The sequence below is a fragment of the Mus musculus genome, chromosome 19, assembly GCF_000001635.26.
Source record: "Mus musculus strain C57BL/6J chromosome 19, GRCm38.p6 C57BL/6J".
Taxonomy (NCBI): Eukaryota; Metazoa; Chordata; class Mammalia; order Rodentia; family Muridae; genus Mus; species Mus musculus.
In genome coordinates this window covers 37,429,456-37,446,521 of record NC_000085.6, presented here as the reverse complement: position 1 = coordinate 37,446,521, position 17,066 = coordinate 37,429,456, and the positions used below count along the sequence as shown (strand labels likewise).

At 47.5% G+C, this 17,066-nt stretch overlaps 1 protein-coding gene across 1 annotated transcript; it reads right to left on the bottom strand.

The window, feature by feature from the left end:
* Positions 1-5,790: 5,790 nt before the first annotated feature.
* Positions 5,791-11,681, bottom strand: Hhex (hematopoietically expressed homeobox). Its single transcript, NM_008245.3, has 4 exons — positions 11,289-11,681; positions 9,155-9,333; positions 8,905-8,955; positions 5,791-6,938 (listed from the first exon to the last, which is right to left on the bottom strand). The coding sequence occupies exons 1-4, from the start codon at positions 11,650-11,652 to the stop codon at positions 6,717-6,719; spliced, it is 816 nt and encodes a 271-aa protein (NP_032271.1). The 5' UTR covers positions 11,653-11,681; the 3' UTR covers positions 5,791-6,716.
* Between the last annotated feature and the right edge of the window lie 5,385 nt (positions 11,682-17,066).

Genomic DNA, 17,066 nt, shown 5'->3' with positions numbered 1-17,066 from the left:
AGCTATACAGAGAAACCCCATCAATAACAATAATAATAATAATCCCTTATGTAATACTTAGTATAAAGTGCATACCTAATATATGTTCATCTATTTGCTGAACCCACAGCTTCCAGTACTATGTTTCAGGCTAGAATGGTACATCACTGAATAAAACAGATAAAAACCAGGGCTCTCAGTGAATATCAGCAAAGAGACAGAGAACAAATAACTCAGTTAAAAAGAATATATCCTGAGCCAGGCATGGTGGCTCGCACTTATACTCCCAGCACAGGAATGTCAGTTCAAGTCCAGCTTCATCTCTGTAGCCAGCCAGGGTTACAGACACACACACATAGACACATAGACACACACAGAGACATACAGACACACATACATAGACACAGACACACACAGACACAGACACATAGACACACACACATACATAGACACTCATACAGACATAAAAACACACATACATAGATACATGCAGACACACACACACACACACACACACACACACACACACACACACATATATATATATTCATTGTTGAAGCAAAGTCTCACTGAGTTGCCTAGTGTCTTACACCCTGTCCGTCCTGCTGTCATTGACCTTCTGCTTATGTCCCAGTACTCTTTATCTTGGTCCCTCAATCCACTGAAGCCCTGTAGCTACATGGTTGGACGCTGTGTCTCCTGCCTTCCATCACAGGCTTCTCCCCTTAGCCAAAAACTGAACATTCCTACAAGTTTCAAGGAGACACTGACCTCTGAAGAGTGGAGATTGTTAATTTTCTGTTCTTAACAGGAAGTTAAACTACATGAGTATAAAGCATGCTGGGAAGCCGGGCAGTGGTGGCACATGCCTGTAATCCCAGCACTTGGGAGGCAGAAGCAGGCAGATTTCTGAGTTTGAGGCCAGCCTGGTCTACAGAGTGAGTTCCAGGACAGCCAGGGCTACACAGAGAAACCCTGTCTCGAAAAACCAAAACAAACAAACAAACAAAAACAAACCAAAAAAACCATGCTGGGCACGGGAGAACACATAAGGACAAAAGAGAAAGCATGAGGAAAGATGGAAGGACATGGGTAAGCTATAAAAGGAAAACATAACACTTGAGACAATTGGGCAGTGGTAGCTCATGCCTCTAATCACAGCATCACAGTACTTGGGAGGCAGAGGCAGAGGCAGAGGCAGAGGCAGAGGCAGAGGCAGAGGCAGAGGCAGAGGCAGAGGCAGAGGCAGAGGCAGAGGCAGAGGCAGAGGCAGAGGCAGAGGCGGCAGAGGCGGCAGAGGCGGCAGAGGAGGTAGAGGCAGAGGCAGAGGCAGAGGCAGAGGCAGAGGCAGAGGCAGAGGCAGAGGCAGAGGCAGAGGCAGAGGCAGAGGCAGAGGCAGAGGCAGAGGCAGAGGCAGAGGCAGAGGCAGAGGCAGAGGAGGCAGAGGAGGCAGAGGAGGCAGAGGCAGAGGCAGAGGCAGAGGCAGAGGCAGAGGCAGAGGCAGAGGCAGAGGCAGAGGCGGCAGAGGAGGTAGAGGCAGAGGCAGAGGCAGGTGGATCTGAGTTTGAGGTCAGCCTGGTCTACAGAGTGAGTTCCAGGACAGCCAGGGCTACACAGAGAAACCCTGTCTCGAAAAACCAAAACAAACAAACAAACAAAAACAAACCAAAAAAACCATGCTGGGCACGGGAGAACACATAAGGACAAAAGAGAAAGCATGAGGAAAGATGGAAGGACATGGGTAAGCTATAAAAGGAAAACATAACACTTGAGACAATTGGGCAGTGGTAGCTCATGCCTCTAATCACAGCATCACAGTACTTGGGAGGCAGAGGCAGAGGCAGAGGCAGAGGCAGAGGCAGAGGCAGAGGCAGAGGCAGAGGCAGAGGCAGAGGCAGAGGCAGAGGCAGAGGCGGCAGAGGAGGCAGAGGCAGAGGCAGAGGCAGAGGCAGAGGCAGAGGCAGAGGCAGAGGCAGAGGCAGAGGCAGAGGCAGAGGCAGAGGCAGAGGCAGAGGCAGAGGAGGCAGAGGAGGTAGAGGCAGAGGCAGAGGCAGAGGCAGAGGCAGAGGCAGAGGCAGAGGCGGCAGAGGAGGTAGAGGCAGAGGCAGAGGCAGGTGGATCTGAGTTTGAGGTCAGCCTGGTCTACAGAATAAGTTCCAGGAACAGCCAGGACTAAACAGAGAAACCCTGTCTCAAAAAACAAACAAACAAAAAGATTGAGACAAACCCAACAGGCCTCTCTGCATACAAGTACTTAAGAAGCAAGGGAGGGGACCCTGGATACTGTGCGAATTCTTCTGGGTTTGTTCATCTGCATATATTAAGGGTTTTTTTTTGTTTGTTTGTTTATTTGTTTGTTTTTATTTTTGTGGCAGCAATCTACTCTTTCACATTAAAAAGGAATCCTAAAGAAGGGTTAGAAAATCCACAAGTGAATATAAACTTTCCATGATGGAAATCAGCCCTGACAGGTTTTAATCTGGAAAAAAAAAATCACCCTAAATTATCCATGGCCTCCTCCTTCTCCTAGAAAAGAAAAAGAAAGATAAGAGCTATACAGGAAAACCATCTGCAGCCTTGAAAACCTCACAGTGGCTGACGGACGCTCCAAAGTCATGATCCTCTGCAGACAGGAAGCACCAGCTCCAACTTCTCCTTCCCACAGCCGGCTCAGCCTGGAGAGATTTGTGTGTGTCCTGCTTCAGAAGATTCCAGGCTGCAGCTGAGAATCCTGGACATTCTGGCAATGGCGTTCAGTAGGCTCCAAGGTACAGATGCCTCCACTCATGAGTGCTACCCAAAGGGCTGGAGGCAAGAATTCAGGCAGCTAGGGAGGGGTATGAGACTTCCACTTGCCCATCTCTAAGCTAGTTAGTACAGGCAGATTGGAAGCTGCAGTTCTGTGGACCTTGAAGTTCTGATAAGGAACCTGCCAAGCGCTTCATATTTAGATTAACAACACCAATAAACAAACAAACAATCCAGGAACAAACTTGGACTAGTCCCGTACAGAATCCAACTTGGGTTTCAAAACAAAACCAAGAAGATGAAAGGTATGTTAGAATGGTATGTGATTATTCTGGCCCCATGATAACAAGCTCTTATCCTTATCATGTGGTAACATCCAGGGTGGCTAATGTCCCATATTCTGTCCTGTGAGAGGTATATATTACCTCTAGTCACAGATGCATAGGATCACAAATGACTGGATTTTAAAGAGAAACCATTTTCACAGGACACTATGGCTAGGGTGGGAATTTGGGTAGCTTCCATCCCTAGTTAAGGGCACTTCCCCCGAACCTAAGCAGTCCTCTTGAATATCCCTGCTCTGTCCACATTTTTAACCAAGCTGCATCGTCTCAGGGATGAAACCACAAACGAAAGGGCTCCTCAGAAATGTTGAAAGCGAATAGGTACTTTCACTATCAGTGATGGTTTCCTCTTTTCCCACAAGATGTCTTATCAGCTTTCACCCTGAGAAAAACCATAAAAAGAAAAGAGAAATCTTACGCAATAGTTCTCTAAATAAGATAGTACGCAACAGGCTAGTCATCCTCAAAAGTGATGTTGTGTAAGGAGTCAAAGTACACCATCCAACAAAATCAATACCCTATTAAGTTAGGTAGGATTCTGGATATCAAAGAGCAACGAACTGAATAACTTCAAGTATAAGTACATAACCCAGGGGATTAATCACACACTGTCATGATGAAATTAGGACAATTCTTCCAATCATTAACGTTTTGCTTACCAAAGTGTGCTTTTCTGTTTGCCTTTCTGCTAAATGATAACCGTTTTTCAGGTTGAATCTCCTGATAAAAAGAGTTAAAAACAAGACAGGATCTGTGCTGTAAAGGTCATACCTGCCCCTTCAACATGAAATAGCCAAAGGGCAAACAAATGAAAAATGTCTGGATTGTAGGGAGAATTTGTAAATAGCCCCTGGCAATCTGTAACTTTGTAGAAGTCAATGCTAACCTGGGGTTCTGAGAGGACCTCCCCCAACCGACACACTCTCCATTCTTAAGGACCTGCCGTTGAGATTCAAAGCAACCTTGAAGGGAACCTGGGCTAGCCTCTGACAGGAAGGCAGCATGGTTCCAGCAATCTGTCTACCTTAAGACAAAGTTTCACCCCTTAGCTTTTCTAATATCAATCAACACTCCTGTGCCTAATAGTCATGATACGGTTTCTGCACAGTAGGACATCACCCAGAGGTCATCTCCAGTAGGGACACACAGAGATTCCAGGATCATTTTTTAAACTCCATATAAATGTCTCATTCTCTAAACCTTGGGATACATACAGACTTTCAGACCAGACTGACTGTGGCCTTTGCAACCTGTGAGGCAGGTCTAGAGCCTCTAGGCAGGTTAGAATGGTATGTGATTATTCTGGCCCCATGATAACAAGCTCTTATCCATATCATGCGGTGACATCCAGGGTGGCTAATGTCCCATATTCTGTCCTGTGAGAGGTATATATTACCTCTAGTCACAGATGCATAGGATCACAAATGACTGGATTTTAAAGAGAAACCATTTTCACAGGACACTATGGCTAGGGTGGGAATTTGGGTAGCTTCCATCCCTAGTTAAGGGCACTTCCCCCGAAACCTAAGCAGTCCTCTTGAATATCCATCCCTGTTCTGTCCACATTTTTAACCAAGTCCTCAGCTGATTGGAAGCAAAACTCTCCCACTGGATGAAAGGATCCTTTGGGCTCTAACACCAAGATGTAAGAAGAGGAGACAGCATATAACATGAACTGAGCTGGAGATGGGGGACCTGGAAAGGGTCATGTAGGTCAAGTAGACCATTCTCTTGTTCTGAGACCAAGAACTAAAATTCTAAAGCAGATCTTTAAACCTCCAGGTCTACCCTGGCCCCTCTGCCTAAGGACCAGCACTTAGTATATTCTGGAAACCTAGCTCACCTGCAATTCCGGGCCTTCTAAGGAGGACCTGTCCTCACCTAGTGAATGTCCATGTGTGTCCAGCGTTCTTTGGGCAGATTCCACCACATGTTCTTTACTGTATAACTAAAGAGCGTCATGCAGGCCAAGGCTAAAAGAATGTTCTGGGCCGCTCAACAGGTCTCTGTGGGAGGGCTGCTGTCAGACCTGGGCTCTGCCAGACAGGTAGTTGGATGCAGATTAATACCTCTTGTCAGAGCCCTGACCCACATCCAAACTTTATCAACATTCTTCCTCCCCTTTCTCACAAGCACCCTTTCTGGACGCTACCCCAACCCCCACCTTTCTCAGCCATCAAATTCCTGACGCTCCCAATGCTTCCTGCTTCTGCTTGCTGTCTGCAACCCAACTCTAGTAGGAGTTAAGGAAGGGAAACCTACATCAGGGTATGAGGAGAAGCGCAGGCCCCACACACAGGCTGCCATACTGCCAGGACCTCAGGGCATCCAGCTGCTCTCAAATTCTCTCTGGCCACGAGCTTTAATGTTCCCAGATCTTCTAAATTAGCAGCTGGAACCTGACAACATCCGCCCCCCCCCCGCCTCAACTGCCCCCCTTCTCTGCCACTCCAATCCCTGCCTTGTCCCAAAGAGTACAAGCAGCCAGGCTCCCGCAGAGTGTGATACACTGTTGACTCACGCTGGTCAAGGACGGTGGCCGCACACACCAATCGATGGCACTGCACTCAGTGGCAGCTCCAATCCACCCTGCTCGGTCCTCTTTTCCCCCCCCCCGCCCCCCACAGCCCCAGCAAAGAAAGCACAAATGTATATTCTAGAAGGTGGGCACCCCATCTCTCATATTCACTATGGCAAACACACGCGTGCACACACCAAGGCTCTTTAGGTGTCATGTTTAGGTATTTTAACCAAAGAATGAGAATTCAAACAGGGTCGTTCATCTGATGATGAATGTATATGAAAGTTAATTCATTAAATTACAAAAAACCAACCAAACAAACAAACATCATTTTGGCAGAGTTTTTACAAGAAGTAATGCTATATACATGTTATAGACACAGTTTCTATAAAACACACTATCTACAATCTACTTACATTGAATTGTCCTGCTATTTCTAGTTCGTGTGAGATCAGTCTCAAATGAGTCAGTTTCCCTGCCTGTAGGGACTGCGTCATCCCTTAACACCAGGGTCAGAGGCACTGGCTGAGCAAAACAAGATTTTTAGAATCTTATCAACTATCTTGCTTGTAAGAACAGACACCGGGAGCCAAGTGCTCTGAAATGGCTTTGGAGTTAAGGCAGCAATGTAAGATGCCATGTAAAAGTTGGGTATACCCTTTCAAAGTGTTCCATGGATTCCCCAAATGTTGCCCCCACCTAAGTGCACCTCTAAAGTCGAGGGAATAGCTACAGACTTAGGAAAGTCAGTCAAGATCAGCCTCCTAAAACTTAAAACCTTTAAAGTCATAATTTAAGCTTTAGACAAAAGTTCAAATTACCTCTCATAAATAGAAATAAATTCACTTTTTAAAAAATGAGGTCACATTTAGTCACTTTATCAAAACAACTTAAAAACTGGTATAGATACCGTATGTTAAACCAAAGTTAAGGTCTCAACGCAATGCATGTTTGTTAATTAGCCAGTGCACCAAACATTTTCAAAACTCTACAAGAATTGTTATCTCTCTCTCTCTCTCTCTCTCTCTCTCTCTTTCTCTCTCTCTCTCTCCCCCCGAATTTTCCAGTTGGTCTGTAGCAAAACATTATTCTAAAGTCCGGTCTCTAAACATGGCCGATGACTGTCATCCAGCATTAAAGTAGCCTTTATCCCCCTCGATGTCCACCTCCTGGTCGGAATCCTCTGAGATCTCCGAGTCGGGGTCTTCCTGAGAGGCTGGGGAGGGTGAACACTGCGAACGATCCAAAGAGGCACCTTTATTCTGTTCACTGGGCAAGTCTTGACCCTGCTCACAGGAAGTGTCCAAACTGTCCAACGCATCCTTTTTGTTGCTTTGAGGATTCTCCTGGCGATGGGATGAAGATGCAGTTGGTGAGAGCAGAGACATAACAATCAAAGTTGGTTTTGGTTTTGGTTTTTTTCAGCCTTTACCACGCCTACAAAGTCTAGTTTACCAACTGTTTTCTTCGTTAAAATCTTTTTCCTAAGAAGATACACTTGTGATTCGTTTCCCCATTTGAAAGAAGAGGGAAGAAGTCACACCAGAGAGAGATTATATACTTAACACAGACCAGTGGGTTCAAGATTTGCAGAAGTTTAGGAGAGAAAAATACAAAACAAGACAAAAACCCTCAGTTCAATTCAGACAGCGCAGCTCTCATGCTTTTAGATATCACCCCAAACAGGGTCTTCTAGCATTTTAAAAGAACAATCATTAAAATGGCTGGGTTTGTTACACGAAAACCTAACCCCCTAAAAAAGAGAAGGACGAAGCCGGGCATGGTGGCGCACGCCTTTAATCCCAGCACTTGGGAGGCAGAGGCAGGTGATTTCTGAGTTCGAGGCCAGCCTGGTCTACAAAGTGAGTTCCAAGACAGCCAGGGCTACACAGAGAAACCCTGTCTCAAAAAAACCAAAAAAAAAAAAAAAAAAAAAAAAAGAAGGACAAGGGGGAGGAGGAAGAGGAGAGGAGGAGGAGGAAGAAGAGACCAACAACATGAACTAAATTAAGAGGCTGCAAAATGATTCAATTGAATCCTTTTCCATTTGTTTTCTCAAGTAAATTTACGAGAACACACATACATAAATAGGTACCAAATTACAAAATCATGGCAAAAAAAAAAAATCACAGAACCAAAATTAATATTGATAAAAAGAGTTTGCAATTTGCTTAAAATCTAGGCAAAAAATTCTGGGAAAAAATATTTTTTTCCATATTACATAGAAAGCACTATTTTAAAAGTCCTTGGGAAACTAGTTCCAAGCCAAGTCCAGCCAGTGGATTTTTAAGTATGTAGACGTCGAATATGAATGTAAATATTTTCTAGAAACACTGTCACTCTCCAGTCACCAAGTCTGCTAAGGATGTACATGGCTAGAGAGAGGGAATCCTCAAATATTTAAGAACGATGACGCCCCAGGAAGTTATTTTGTTCTTTCAAAATGTTCTTTGGGACAGCATTTAAAATATATACAGATATAAAAAAAGCATGAGCAATACAATTTAAAATCTACATTAAGCTTTCCTCATTACTAAACTGTTTTGTTTCAAACCATTTTAACTGTTATTTGAAGCTCTGCCAAATGAACCATTCAGCAGTTGTCCGATGACTCTGGAAACATCCAGGTTGGGACAGCAAAAGCAAATCTTTAGCTCTAAGTCAGTAGGGCTGCTCTGGAGGGTGACTTGGCCCTTCCCCTCTCTCGCGTATTTCTTAACAAGGTCATTGAAAGACTATCGGGAGTTTAAGTTACTTTCCAAACAGGTGTGGACATTTCTTTGTGGGTTTCATATTCATTTTAAACAGCTGGCAGAGGATGGGTAATAACTTTTAGAACTCTTTGATATTTAAGTCTTTTTTCTTAAAAAGTGCAAATAGGACTTAAAGGTGTTTGTGTCTTTATATTTACCCTTGAGTCCTGCCTGGTTTTATTATGGGTGTGTAAATAAAAGAAACAATTTTCTCCCAAAGATAACTACTTAAGTCATTTACTGTCAATTACTTTATCTTTCCTGCGTTAATGAGATAAACAACATATGGGGTTTATAAAACAATTAGCCAGGCGGGTTTACTGGCCAGTGTGTGAAGCCCTGGCATAATGGATATAGGAACTGCATTAGGTGGCTTTTAGCATTAGTGACACCTGAGCAACTCATCCTGAATTTCGGCAGGAGTATTTGCTTTTTTAATCAAGGTGAAGAGGTTAAATAGTCTCTCAAATGACTTTTGCATACAACCCATAACAGGGCTCCGCATTTAGATAACATGATACAAACATTTATTTCCATAGAAACAGAGCCATGTCGATACCTGTTTCAGTCTTCTCCATTTAGCTCGGCGATTCTGAAACCAGGTTTTGACCTACAGAAAAGAAAACAGGTTCGCAAGAAAGTCCCAAATCCCGGGGGACCTGGGGAGAAGGGGCCGGGGCTATGGGGCCCTGCAGCTGGGCCGGGGTCAGAATGCGCCGGCAGTGCGCGGTAGTGGCTTACAGTAGTGGCTTTTTTCCGCTAGCTCCATGGAAGCCTGATGGTGTGTTTGGGTGTGAGGGGAAGCTGACCTGTCTCTCACTGAGCTGTAACATCTTGGCCAGACGCTTTCTCTCGGGTGGGGAGAGGTATTTCTGAGTCTCGAACTTCTTCTCCAGCTCGACGGTCTGGTCGTTGGAGAACCTCACTTGACCGCCTTTCCTTTTGTGCAGAGGTCGCTGGAGGAAGGGGCTCCAGAGCAAGGGCTTGCCTGTGGGCCAGAAGAGCTGTGGTTAACCAAGGCCCCGGCACCCTCTGAACAGTTCCCAGATCTACCTGGTCCCAAGTGACACGATCCAGAACGCAACCATGTTCCTATCACATACATGCTCAGGTTAATGGATGTTTCCACACTCCTCACCAATGCACACAAAGTCAGATTAGCCGTTCTACCACCCAGACCAGCTCTGGATACTCAAGACACGGCACTACCCGCCCAGCACACCTGTGGCTAAATGCAAACAAATCTTTTCAACCCCCAAGAACCCCTGCTGGCCTTAAACCTTATCTTATTTAACCGAACCGACTCTTCTGTATGCACTAACTTTTGCAAAAGACTCAGGGTGCGCTCTTTATGAGAGCACTTCCCAAGGCCTGCTGGGCGCACAGAAGCGCTCACAGGGCGCGGGTGTTAGGCCTCGAGTGGGGCCTCCAAAGTGGCTGGAGAGCGCCCGGGCCTCCTCTGATTTCACACTCGGCCTGCGGGGGCGGCCAGTTAAAGCCACCCCGTGGGCTATGGCAACATTTCCGTCAATGTGTTTCCTGTTGGTCTGTCTCAAAAAAAAAAAAAAAAAAAAAAAAAAATTTGCTTCCTTCTGCTCAGGCCTAGCAGAAACCCAAGGAAACCAGGGCGAGCTATGTGAAAACGTTGTACCCTCCTGCCCCAGAGGGTACAGAGTTGCGGCCGGTCACACTCATGTTCTGCACGCTGAAAAATTTAAATACAAATTTTATGTACAAAATTATAACACTCACACCCCAAATCCCTGTAGCGGTGAGAAGAGAGGAGCGCTGGAGGCGGCTCTTAATAATTCTGGCATTAAAATGCCAATTCATTAAAATGTTAATTGTCTCCCAGGTCCCCAGTTAAGCTGCCAAACTGTTGACTTTAAACTCTGGAGCCCCCTCTTATTCACTCTAGACCCCACTGGTTCAGAGGCTGAGGCCCTGAACCCGGTCACCATCGCGTATTTATTCTTAGGAATGTTGTGAGGACAAGCCTCGAAAATCCCAAATTGCCAACGTGTAGCCCTTAGTATTTGTTCGGGGTCTGCACTTTCCTTCTCCAAATTGATGGTGGTGCGTCTGTCCGTCCGTCCGTCCCTATGTCCACAGACCTACACCTAAACATTTTGAAAGTTGGCATTGTTTTTTTTTCCCCCCGAGATTTTGCTTGCGTCAGGCTTCAGACTTGGTGCAAAACAGCCTCCAAAGATGGGGGTGGGGGGTGGCGGGAGAGGCAGAGAGGAAGCAACTGGTTATTTTAGCTGCCATAAAGTCACATCCCACACAGAGGAAATGAACAATATCAGAAAAACGGATCCTGGCTATCAGACGTCGAGTGTTTCCTGAATTTGTCTGTATTGAGGATGTCGATAAAATAATCAGCAGCGTGCACTACTCCGGGGGAAGGGTCTGCTTCATGCAGCCAGGAAAACACTTAACAGCTTCAGAAACCAGATTTACTCCTATCGAGAACTCAAGATTTCCTGTATGAACGGAAAGGGTCAGGCTCCTTCACTGCACAAGCTTGTTGAACCAAGCCCAGCCCAGGAACCGCCCGGGCAGGCAGCTCTCCCTGCCCTGCAGGGGCCAGGCTCAGGGCGCCCCGACGTCCTCTTCTCCGGGCCGCTCGCTAAGGGAGTCCCCCACCCACCCCGGGGCGACACGCGTGGCCAGGGCCGCCCTCCTCCACCTCCCCGGGAGCCCCAGGTCTCTCCCGACTACGCTTGCCCCGACGTCTGCAAGGTGCAGGAAAAGCAATCTGAGTCGCCGAGCTTCCCAGTACCGGGGCCCCGCATGCACCCGCGAGCCGCTCGCTCCGAGAGCTCGCCGCAACTTTTCCACTGCGCTTCCCGTCCGTCCGCCCCTGCCGCCTCCCGCGCGCTGCCACCCGCCGGGAGCGCCTTCCTCACGGACGCCCTCACTCGGCCCCGGCCGCCTTACCCAGGGGGTCGTGGCGGAGTAGGGCGTGCGTGTAGTCGTTCACCGTCCGCGGGAACGGGTACAGAGGGCCTCCGAAGCCACTGGGGCCGTAGGCGGCGGCCAGCGCGGCGGCCGGGTGGTGCGAGAAGGCGGGGTGGACCGGCGTGGGCTCGTACACCGGGGTCCGGTAGGAGGACACGAGGCTGGTGAAGGAGGAGTTGGGGGACGGCAGCGTGGGAGTGGGCGTGGGGGCGGCGGGCCCGCGACCCAAGATGTCGTCGATGTAGAAGGGCGTCGGGTGAGCGGGCTGCAGCAGCGGCGTGGGCGCATACAGCGGGACTCCCACGGCGGGCGCAGCCGCGGGCCCCGGGTGCGGGAACTGCATGGCCGCTCCGCAGCCCCTCGCAGAGAGCTGCCGGCCGGCGGCGCCGCGCTACATTTATTTGCGCTCTGCGCTCCAGGCGATAGGCTCGGGCAGCCGCGGGGTGGGGCCGCGCTCGGTCCCCTTCCTGCCGCCAGGCCCTGCGGCCAATGGCGCTGGCTTCAGATTCGCCTCCGCCCCCCACTAACCCCCGCGCCGATCCGCCCCCACCGGCCCAGCTCCCGCCCCCGAGACGCACGGGCTGTGGGGCTCCGGGGACCCTCCGCCAGGGTGTTCCTGCGCCGCAGGCGCCCCCAGAGGTTCCAGGCACCTAGCGAGCGACTGCGACCGTCGAAGAGGAGGTCACAAGACGTGCGCCGCGGGGCGCGGATCCTGACGGGATGGCGCCACTGCTGAAACTCGGGCAGCCTCTGGAACCTGGAGAAGCGATGGGACTCTGCGGGCCAGGAGGCCGCCGGCAGGATGGCACCTTCGGGCGGCCAGAAGGCTGCGCTTCTTGGGGTAACGGTGGCACTGTCTAGAACGGGGGACCTCCGCAGCTCGGCGCTCCAAGGAGAAGACCCAAGCCGTTGGCTGCGTCCTAGTCCCAGACGGGTACTGACAGCGAGGCTGCAGGTGTTCCAGACCTATTTGAGGACCCCCTAGCTCGGCCACCTCCCTGGATGCTAACGGAATCTGCTCCAGACCGGTATCAAGATAGAACCTTAATCGTATGGCGCAGGACAGAGGCTATGCAGTGTTCTTCGATCCAATGGGGGTGGGAGGTGCTCCTGGACCTCTGTCCCCAGGCCCTGAAGGACACAGCTGCGCTTAGCCGGCCTCTGAGGTTTTACACGTGTTTTCTATTCAAAGCCGTGGTGCGCTGCTCAGTGTGGCCTCAGCTCTGTGCGGCTTCACTCGCCTCTGGGGCAAAGGGGCATTTTCTTGATTGACGCCCTCCTGGGGTGACCACACCTTGAGTTGGGCAGTTTCTGCTAAGGACTTCTATTAGTAGAAAAACTCCCTGGCTTTTTTTTTTCAACTGAGATATTTAGTTTTATCCTTTGGAATTAATCTTCAGCTGCAGTGGGACTGAAGGCGAAATAGCCAGAGGACCTGGGTCCGAGTTTCACTTCACACCTTATTTTCTTGAGCAACTACTGTGTGTCATTAGCAAACGAGAGAGGCAGTCTCTGCCCTGGTGGAAGCAGGAAACGAACACAGTCACATCTACTAGGGAGAAATCGTGTGTAAGGGTCGAAACCTTAAGGAGCTCCAGCCCCTCCTTTCGGGTAAAGGAGAGAGTCACTTTGAAAAAGGAAAAGTCTTCCCAAAGGAAATAATGTTTGAAAGATAGGTAGGTGTCAAGGAGCCTAGGGTGTGAGTGACTCCAAGTCAGAAGAGCACTTGAGTTGAGTCTGTCAGTTTATTGCCCTGGGCTTTTCTCACCTGTCCCGTTTGGGACTTGACATAAAGGTTCCTAACTGCTTGGGGATGGAGTCACGGACATCTTTCAGAATAATGACAGACAAAAGCCGTTAATTAGCACAAACAAACCAGTGAGTGTGAAGCGCCGCTATTAGAATTAAAACCTTGGGGGCTGGTAAGGCTATATCTCCGTGTGTTCACCCTGTTATGTGAACCATAAAAAGGAGAACAAGTTTAACTAACTTCGGGCAGGGCTGGAAAGAGAGTAGACTTCTGAATACCTGGAGAACTGAACCTTGGGAGGTTTCTTTCTGGTGAGCGCAAAGACATCTTGGCCAGACAACAGACTGCTTGAAGGGGCTTCCGGTGGGCAAACTCCGGGTTATTTAAGCCTTGAAAAATACATCATCGAGGAGGTGCTAGCCTGGCAACCTGAGCTTCGATCCAGGGAAGACATGGTGGAAGGAAGAACCGATTCCACAGTTGTCCTCTGCCCTCTGTCTGCTTGCTGTGTCGCATTACACACAATAGCGAAGTTGAAAAAATACGTAGTAAACTATGCTATTTCTAAGTCCATTGAACTCAAGTGAAATAAAGAAGTGGTGGGTGGGAAAACTGGGAGAATGCCAGAACAAATATAAAACATTTGGGACCAGTGAGGTGGCGCAGCCTATGGGAGATTGTCTCCCTTAATGCTGGAAACAAGGACTCAAGTTCAAGCTTCCGACCCCACATGAGAGAGGGGGAGGGGAGAAAGAGGTGGAGAGACTTGCCCTGTAGCACCATGGCTGCTGGAGTGCCCAAAACACACATCAAACACAATGAGATACTTTTTTTTTTTTTTGGTTTTTCGAGACAGGGTTTCTCTGTATAGCCCTAGCTGTCCTGGAACTCACTTTGTAGACCAGGCTGGCCTCGAACTCAGAAATCCACCTGCCTCTGCCTCCCAAGTGCTGGGATTAAAGGCGTGCGCCACCACGCCCGGCGAGATACTTTTTAAAGATTGATTTATTTTATGTATGTGAGTACACTGTAGCTGTACAGATGAGCCTTCATGTGGTTGTTGGGGATTTTTAGGATCTCTGCTCCCTCTGGTCAACTCTGCTCACTCAGTCCCTGCTTGCTCAGGCCCAAAGTTTTATTTATTAATAAATAAATACACTGTAGCTGTCTAAAGACACCAGAAGAGGGCATCAGATCTCATTACAGATGGTTGCAAGCCGCCATGTGGTTGCTGGGATTTGAACTAGAGACCTTAGGAAGAGCAGTCAGTGCTCTTACCGGCTGAGCCATCTCACCAGCCCATGAGATACTTTTTAATGTAGAAATTGTTATTGGTTGGTTCAGGGACGACTCATTAGACACACAGGTATTGAGTGAAACGTTGAAGATGAGGATTCTGGCAAGCTCTTACAGAATTAACACATTTCTTTGGATTTGGGGTAAAAAATAGGAATAAATATGAATTGTACATAGCTGGCAATATTTCACTGCTACAATGTTAGGTGTGATTTTGGTCTTATGAGTTAAATATAATAGGAAAGTTATTACTAAGATTTTAAGAATGTGAGCCATGATACCTGCAACCTTCCAGTAGTTCACTATACACGGGTGTAGTTACTTACATGTACACAACTGTAAATATATGCATATGTGTACATAAGGAAAGGAATAAGCCAAACATTACAGAATATTAATTGGTGAGTTTAGGTGAAGAACGGACAGGTTTCTGTTGTGCTGTAGCTGCTTTTCTTTTCTTTTTTTGGGGGGGGTGGTGCTCGAACTCAGAAATCCCCCTGCCTCTGCCTCCTGAGTGCTGGGATTAAAGGCTTGCGCCACCACTACCCGGCTGTGCTGTAGCTTTAACTGCACGGTAGCTTTCAAACTTTTCAGTATAAAAACTGGAAGTCTAGTTTTGTATATTAAAATAATTAAAGCTCTGGGTCAGAGATGGCTCAACAGATAAAGGCCCTTGACTCCAAGCCGAATGAGACATGGGGTGTCTCTCTGACCACACAAGCACTGGCTGTGGCACTGAGACACCTGTGCACATGCAGAACAAGCATAATAGTGACTGGAGAAATGGCTTAGTAGTAAGGGTTACCGGGCTCTATCCCAGATGCTCTCTGCTGGCCTCTGAGAGCACTGCATACACATCGTGTTCATAAATTCAAGCTGGCACACACACACATAAATGATTAAAAAATAAACATGGGGCTGGAGAGACAGCTCGTTGTTTAAGAGTGCATGCTGCTCTCTTTGCAGAGGATCCGAGTTCAGTTCCTGGCACCCATATTTGGAAGCTCACAACCGCCTGTAACTCCAGTAATCTGACACTGTCTTCTGGCCTCCGTGGACATAACCCCACATGGAGGATTCACTCACACGGACTCTTTTGTTAGTTGGGTGTTTATTACTGGGGGTTGAAGCCAGAGCCTCACACATGCTAGGCAAATGCTCTATACTTTGCCTTCCTCAGTTTAATTCTGCTTTGGAGACAGGGTCGTATGTAGTAGCCCAGGCTGGCCTCCAACTCAATACGTAGCCAAGGATGATCTTGAACGTCCAGCCTTCTGCCTACACTTCCCAATGTGGTGGGGTTGCAGGCACATGCTCCTCCTGGTTTCTGTCGCACTAAGAGTCAAACCCAGGGCTTCATGCATGTTAGGCAGAACCCAACACCACCAACAAAAAACCTATCAACTGAGCCACAACTTCCCCCCCCCTTCCCTCCACCCCCCCTTTTTTTGTTTTGAGGCAGGGTCTTGCTAAGTTATCCAGGGTAAACTTGAACCGAGAGCCTCCTGCCTCAGTGTCTCAGATAATTAGGATTACAAGCATGAGCCACCACACCTGGTACCACTCAACTTTAAAAGGTTTTGTTGTTGTTATTGTTGTTAATTATTCAGTAGGTCTCTATACAATTTCATTAGTGCCTTGTCTTTGGAGACTGTGGTGGAGGGTTCTTACCCAATCCAGGTCTCCACAGGTGACCCCGCTGCTGACCAGTCTCATTACCTGCCTTGATGGAGAACTCAAGTGTGGTTTAGGTTCCAGAAAGACTCTGGGGACCAAGTAAGTCGGGACCGTTACTATTTGAAGTTCAAATGCGTCTTCAAAAAACGGTATTTGAATACCCAAAAAACTTGGGACCTCGTTGAGCTCGCAGGAAACTGTTCTTCCTCGTGAACTATTTCCCCAACCTTCTGTTTGATCTTTTGAACTCTTCTCCCCCACTTTGGGAATCACCGAATGATTACTGTCACTTAGTGTCCTCACCCAAACCCCTTTATTCTCCTCCTCAGGAACATATGGGTTTAGGGTCTTCCTTTATTCCGTGCTTGATGCACCTACCAGCCACAAAGATGGAAATCTGTGAACCTTCCAAAAGTAAATAGTAAGATGCCAGGGAAATAACCGCTAACGCAAGACTCTAAGTCATCGCCTGTTGAGGTGTATCTGTCCTTTCTCTGCTGCAGCCACAGACCCTGGAAAGTGGGTGGAGACCTTAGAGGTATTGGTTCCGACATTCCAACTCAGCTACATAATCCTCACCAGCAAATTGAAGCACTTAATTCTGCTAAACTATATAACACAGCCTTTTCAAAACCCAATAGATCCATGTCCACTTTGCTGTCGTTAAAAAAAAAAAAAATTACAACCACATTTGTGAATGTCACATTTTCTTGAACTTCATAATTTTAATATCACTTGTGTAGGCTTTATAGTTTGTTTTATTGTTTTAAAAGTCATTTGGGGCTCTAAAAGAAGTCAGTTTTTCCAAAGTTGTCCTTATGATTTTTTTTTCACACAGTCAGAACTAATAAAACAAAACTGCTGTAGCTATTTAATTCAAAATCTCTTGGAGTTTCAATATTTTCTCTCTGCTGGATACTAAAGCCAATAAGGCTACATGAGATTTTAATTATATGCCGAATTAAACAAGACTCGCCAAAAATTTGGTGCCATTTATTTTCGTCATTGTTATTTTGCAAGAGAACGAATTTTGC

Coding starts and splice junctions, on each gene's coding strand:
- Hhex (NM_008245.3), bottom strand. CDS start 11,652: ATGCAGTTCCCGCACCCGGGGCCCGCGGCTGCGCCCGCCGTGGGAGTC. Junction 9,334..11,288: donor ACTCCGCCACGACCCCCTGG/GTAAGGCGGCCG, acceptor TCTGGCCCACAG/GCAAGCCCTTGCTCTGGAGC. Junction 8,956..9,154: donor TACAGCTCAGTGAGAGACAG/GTCAGCTTCCCC, acceptor TCTTTTCTGTAG/GTCAAAACCTGGTTTCAGAA.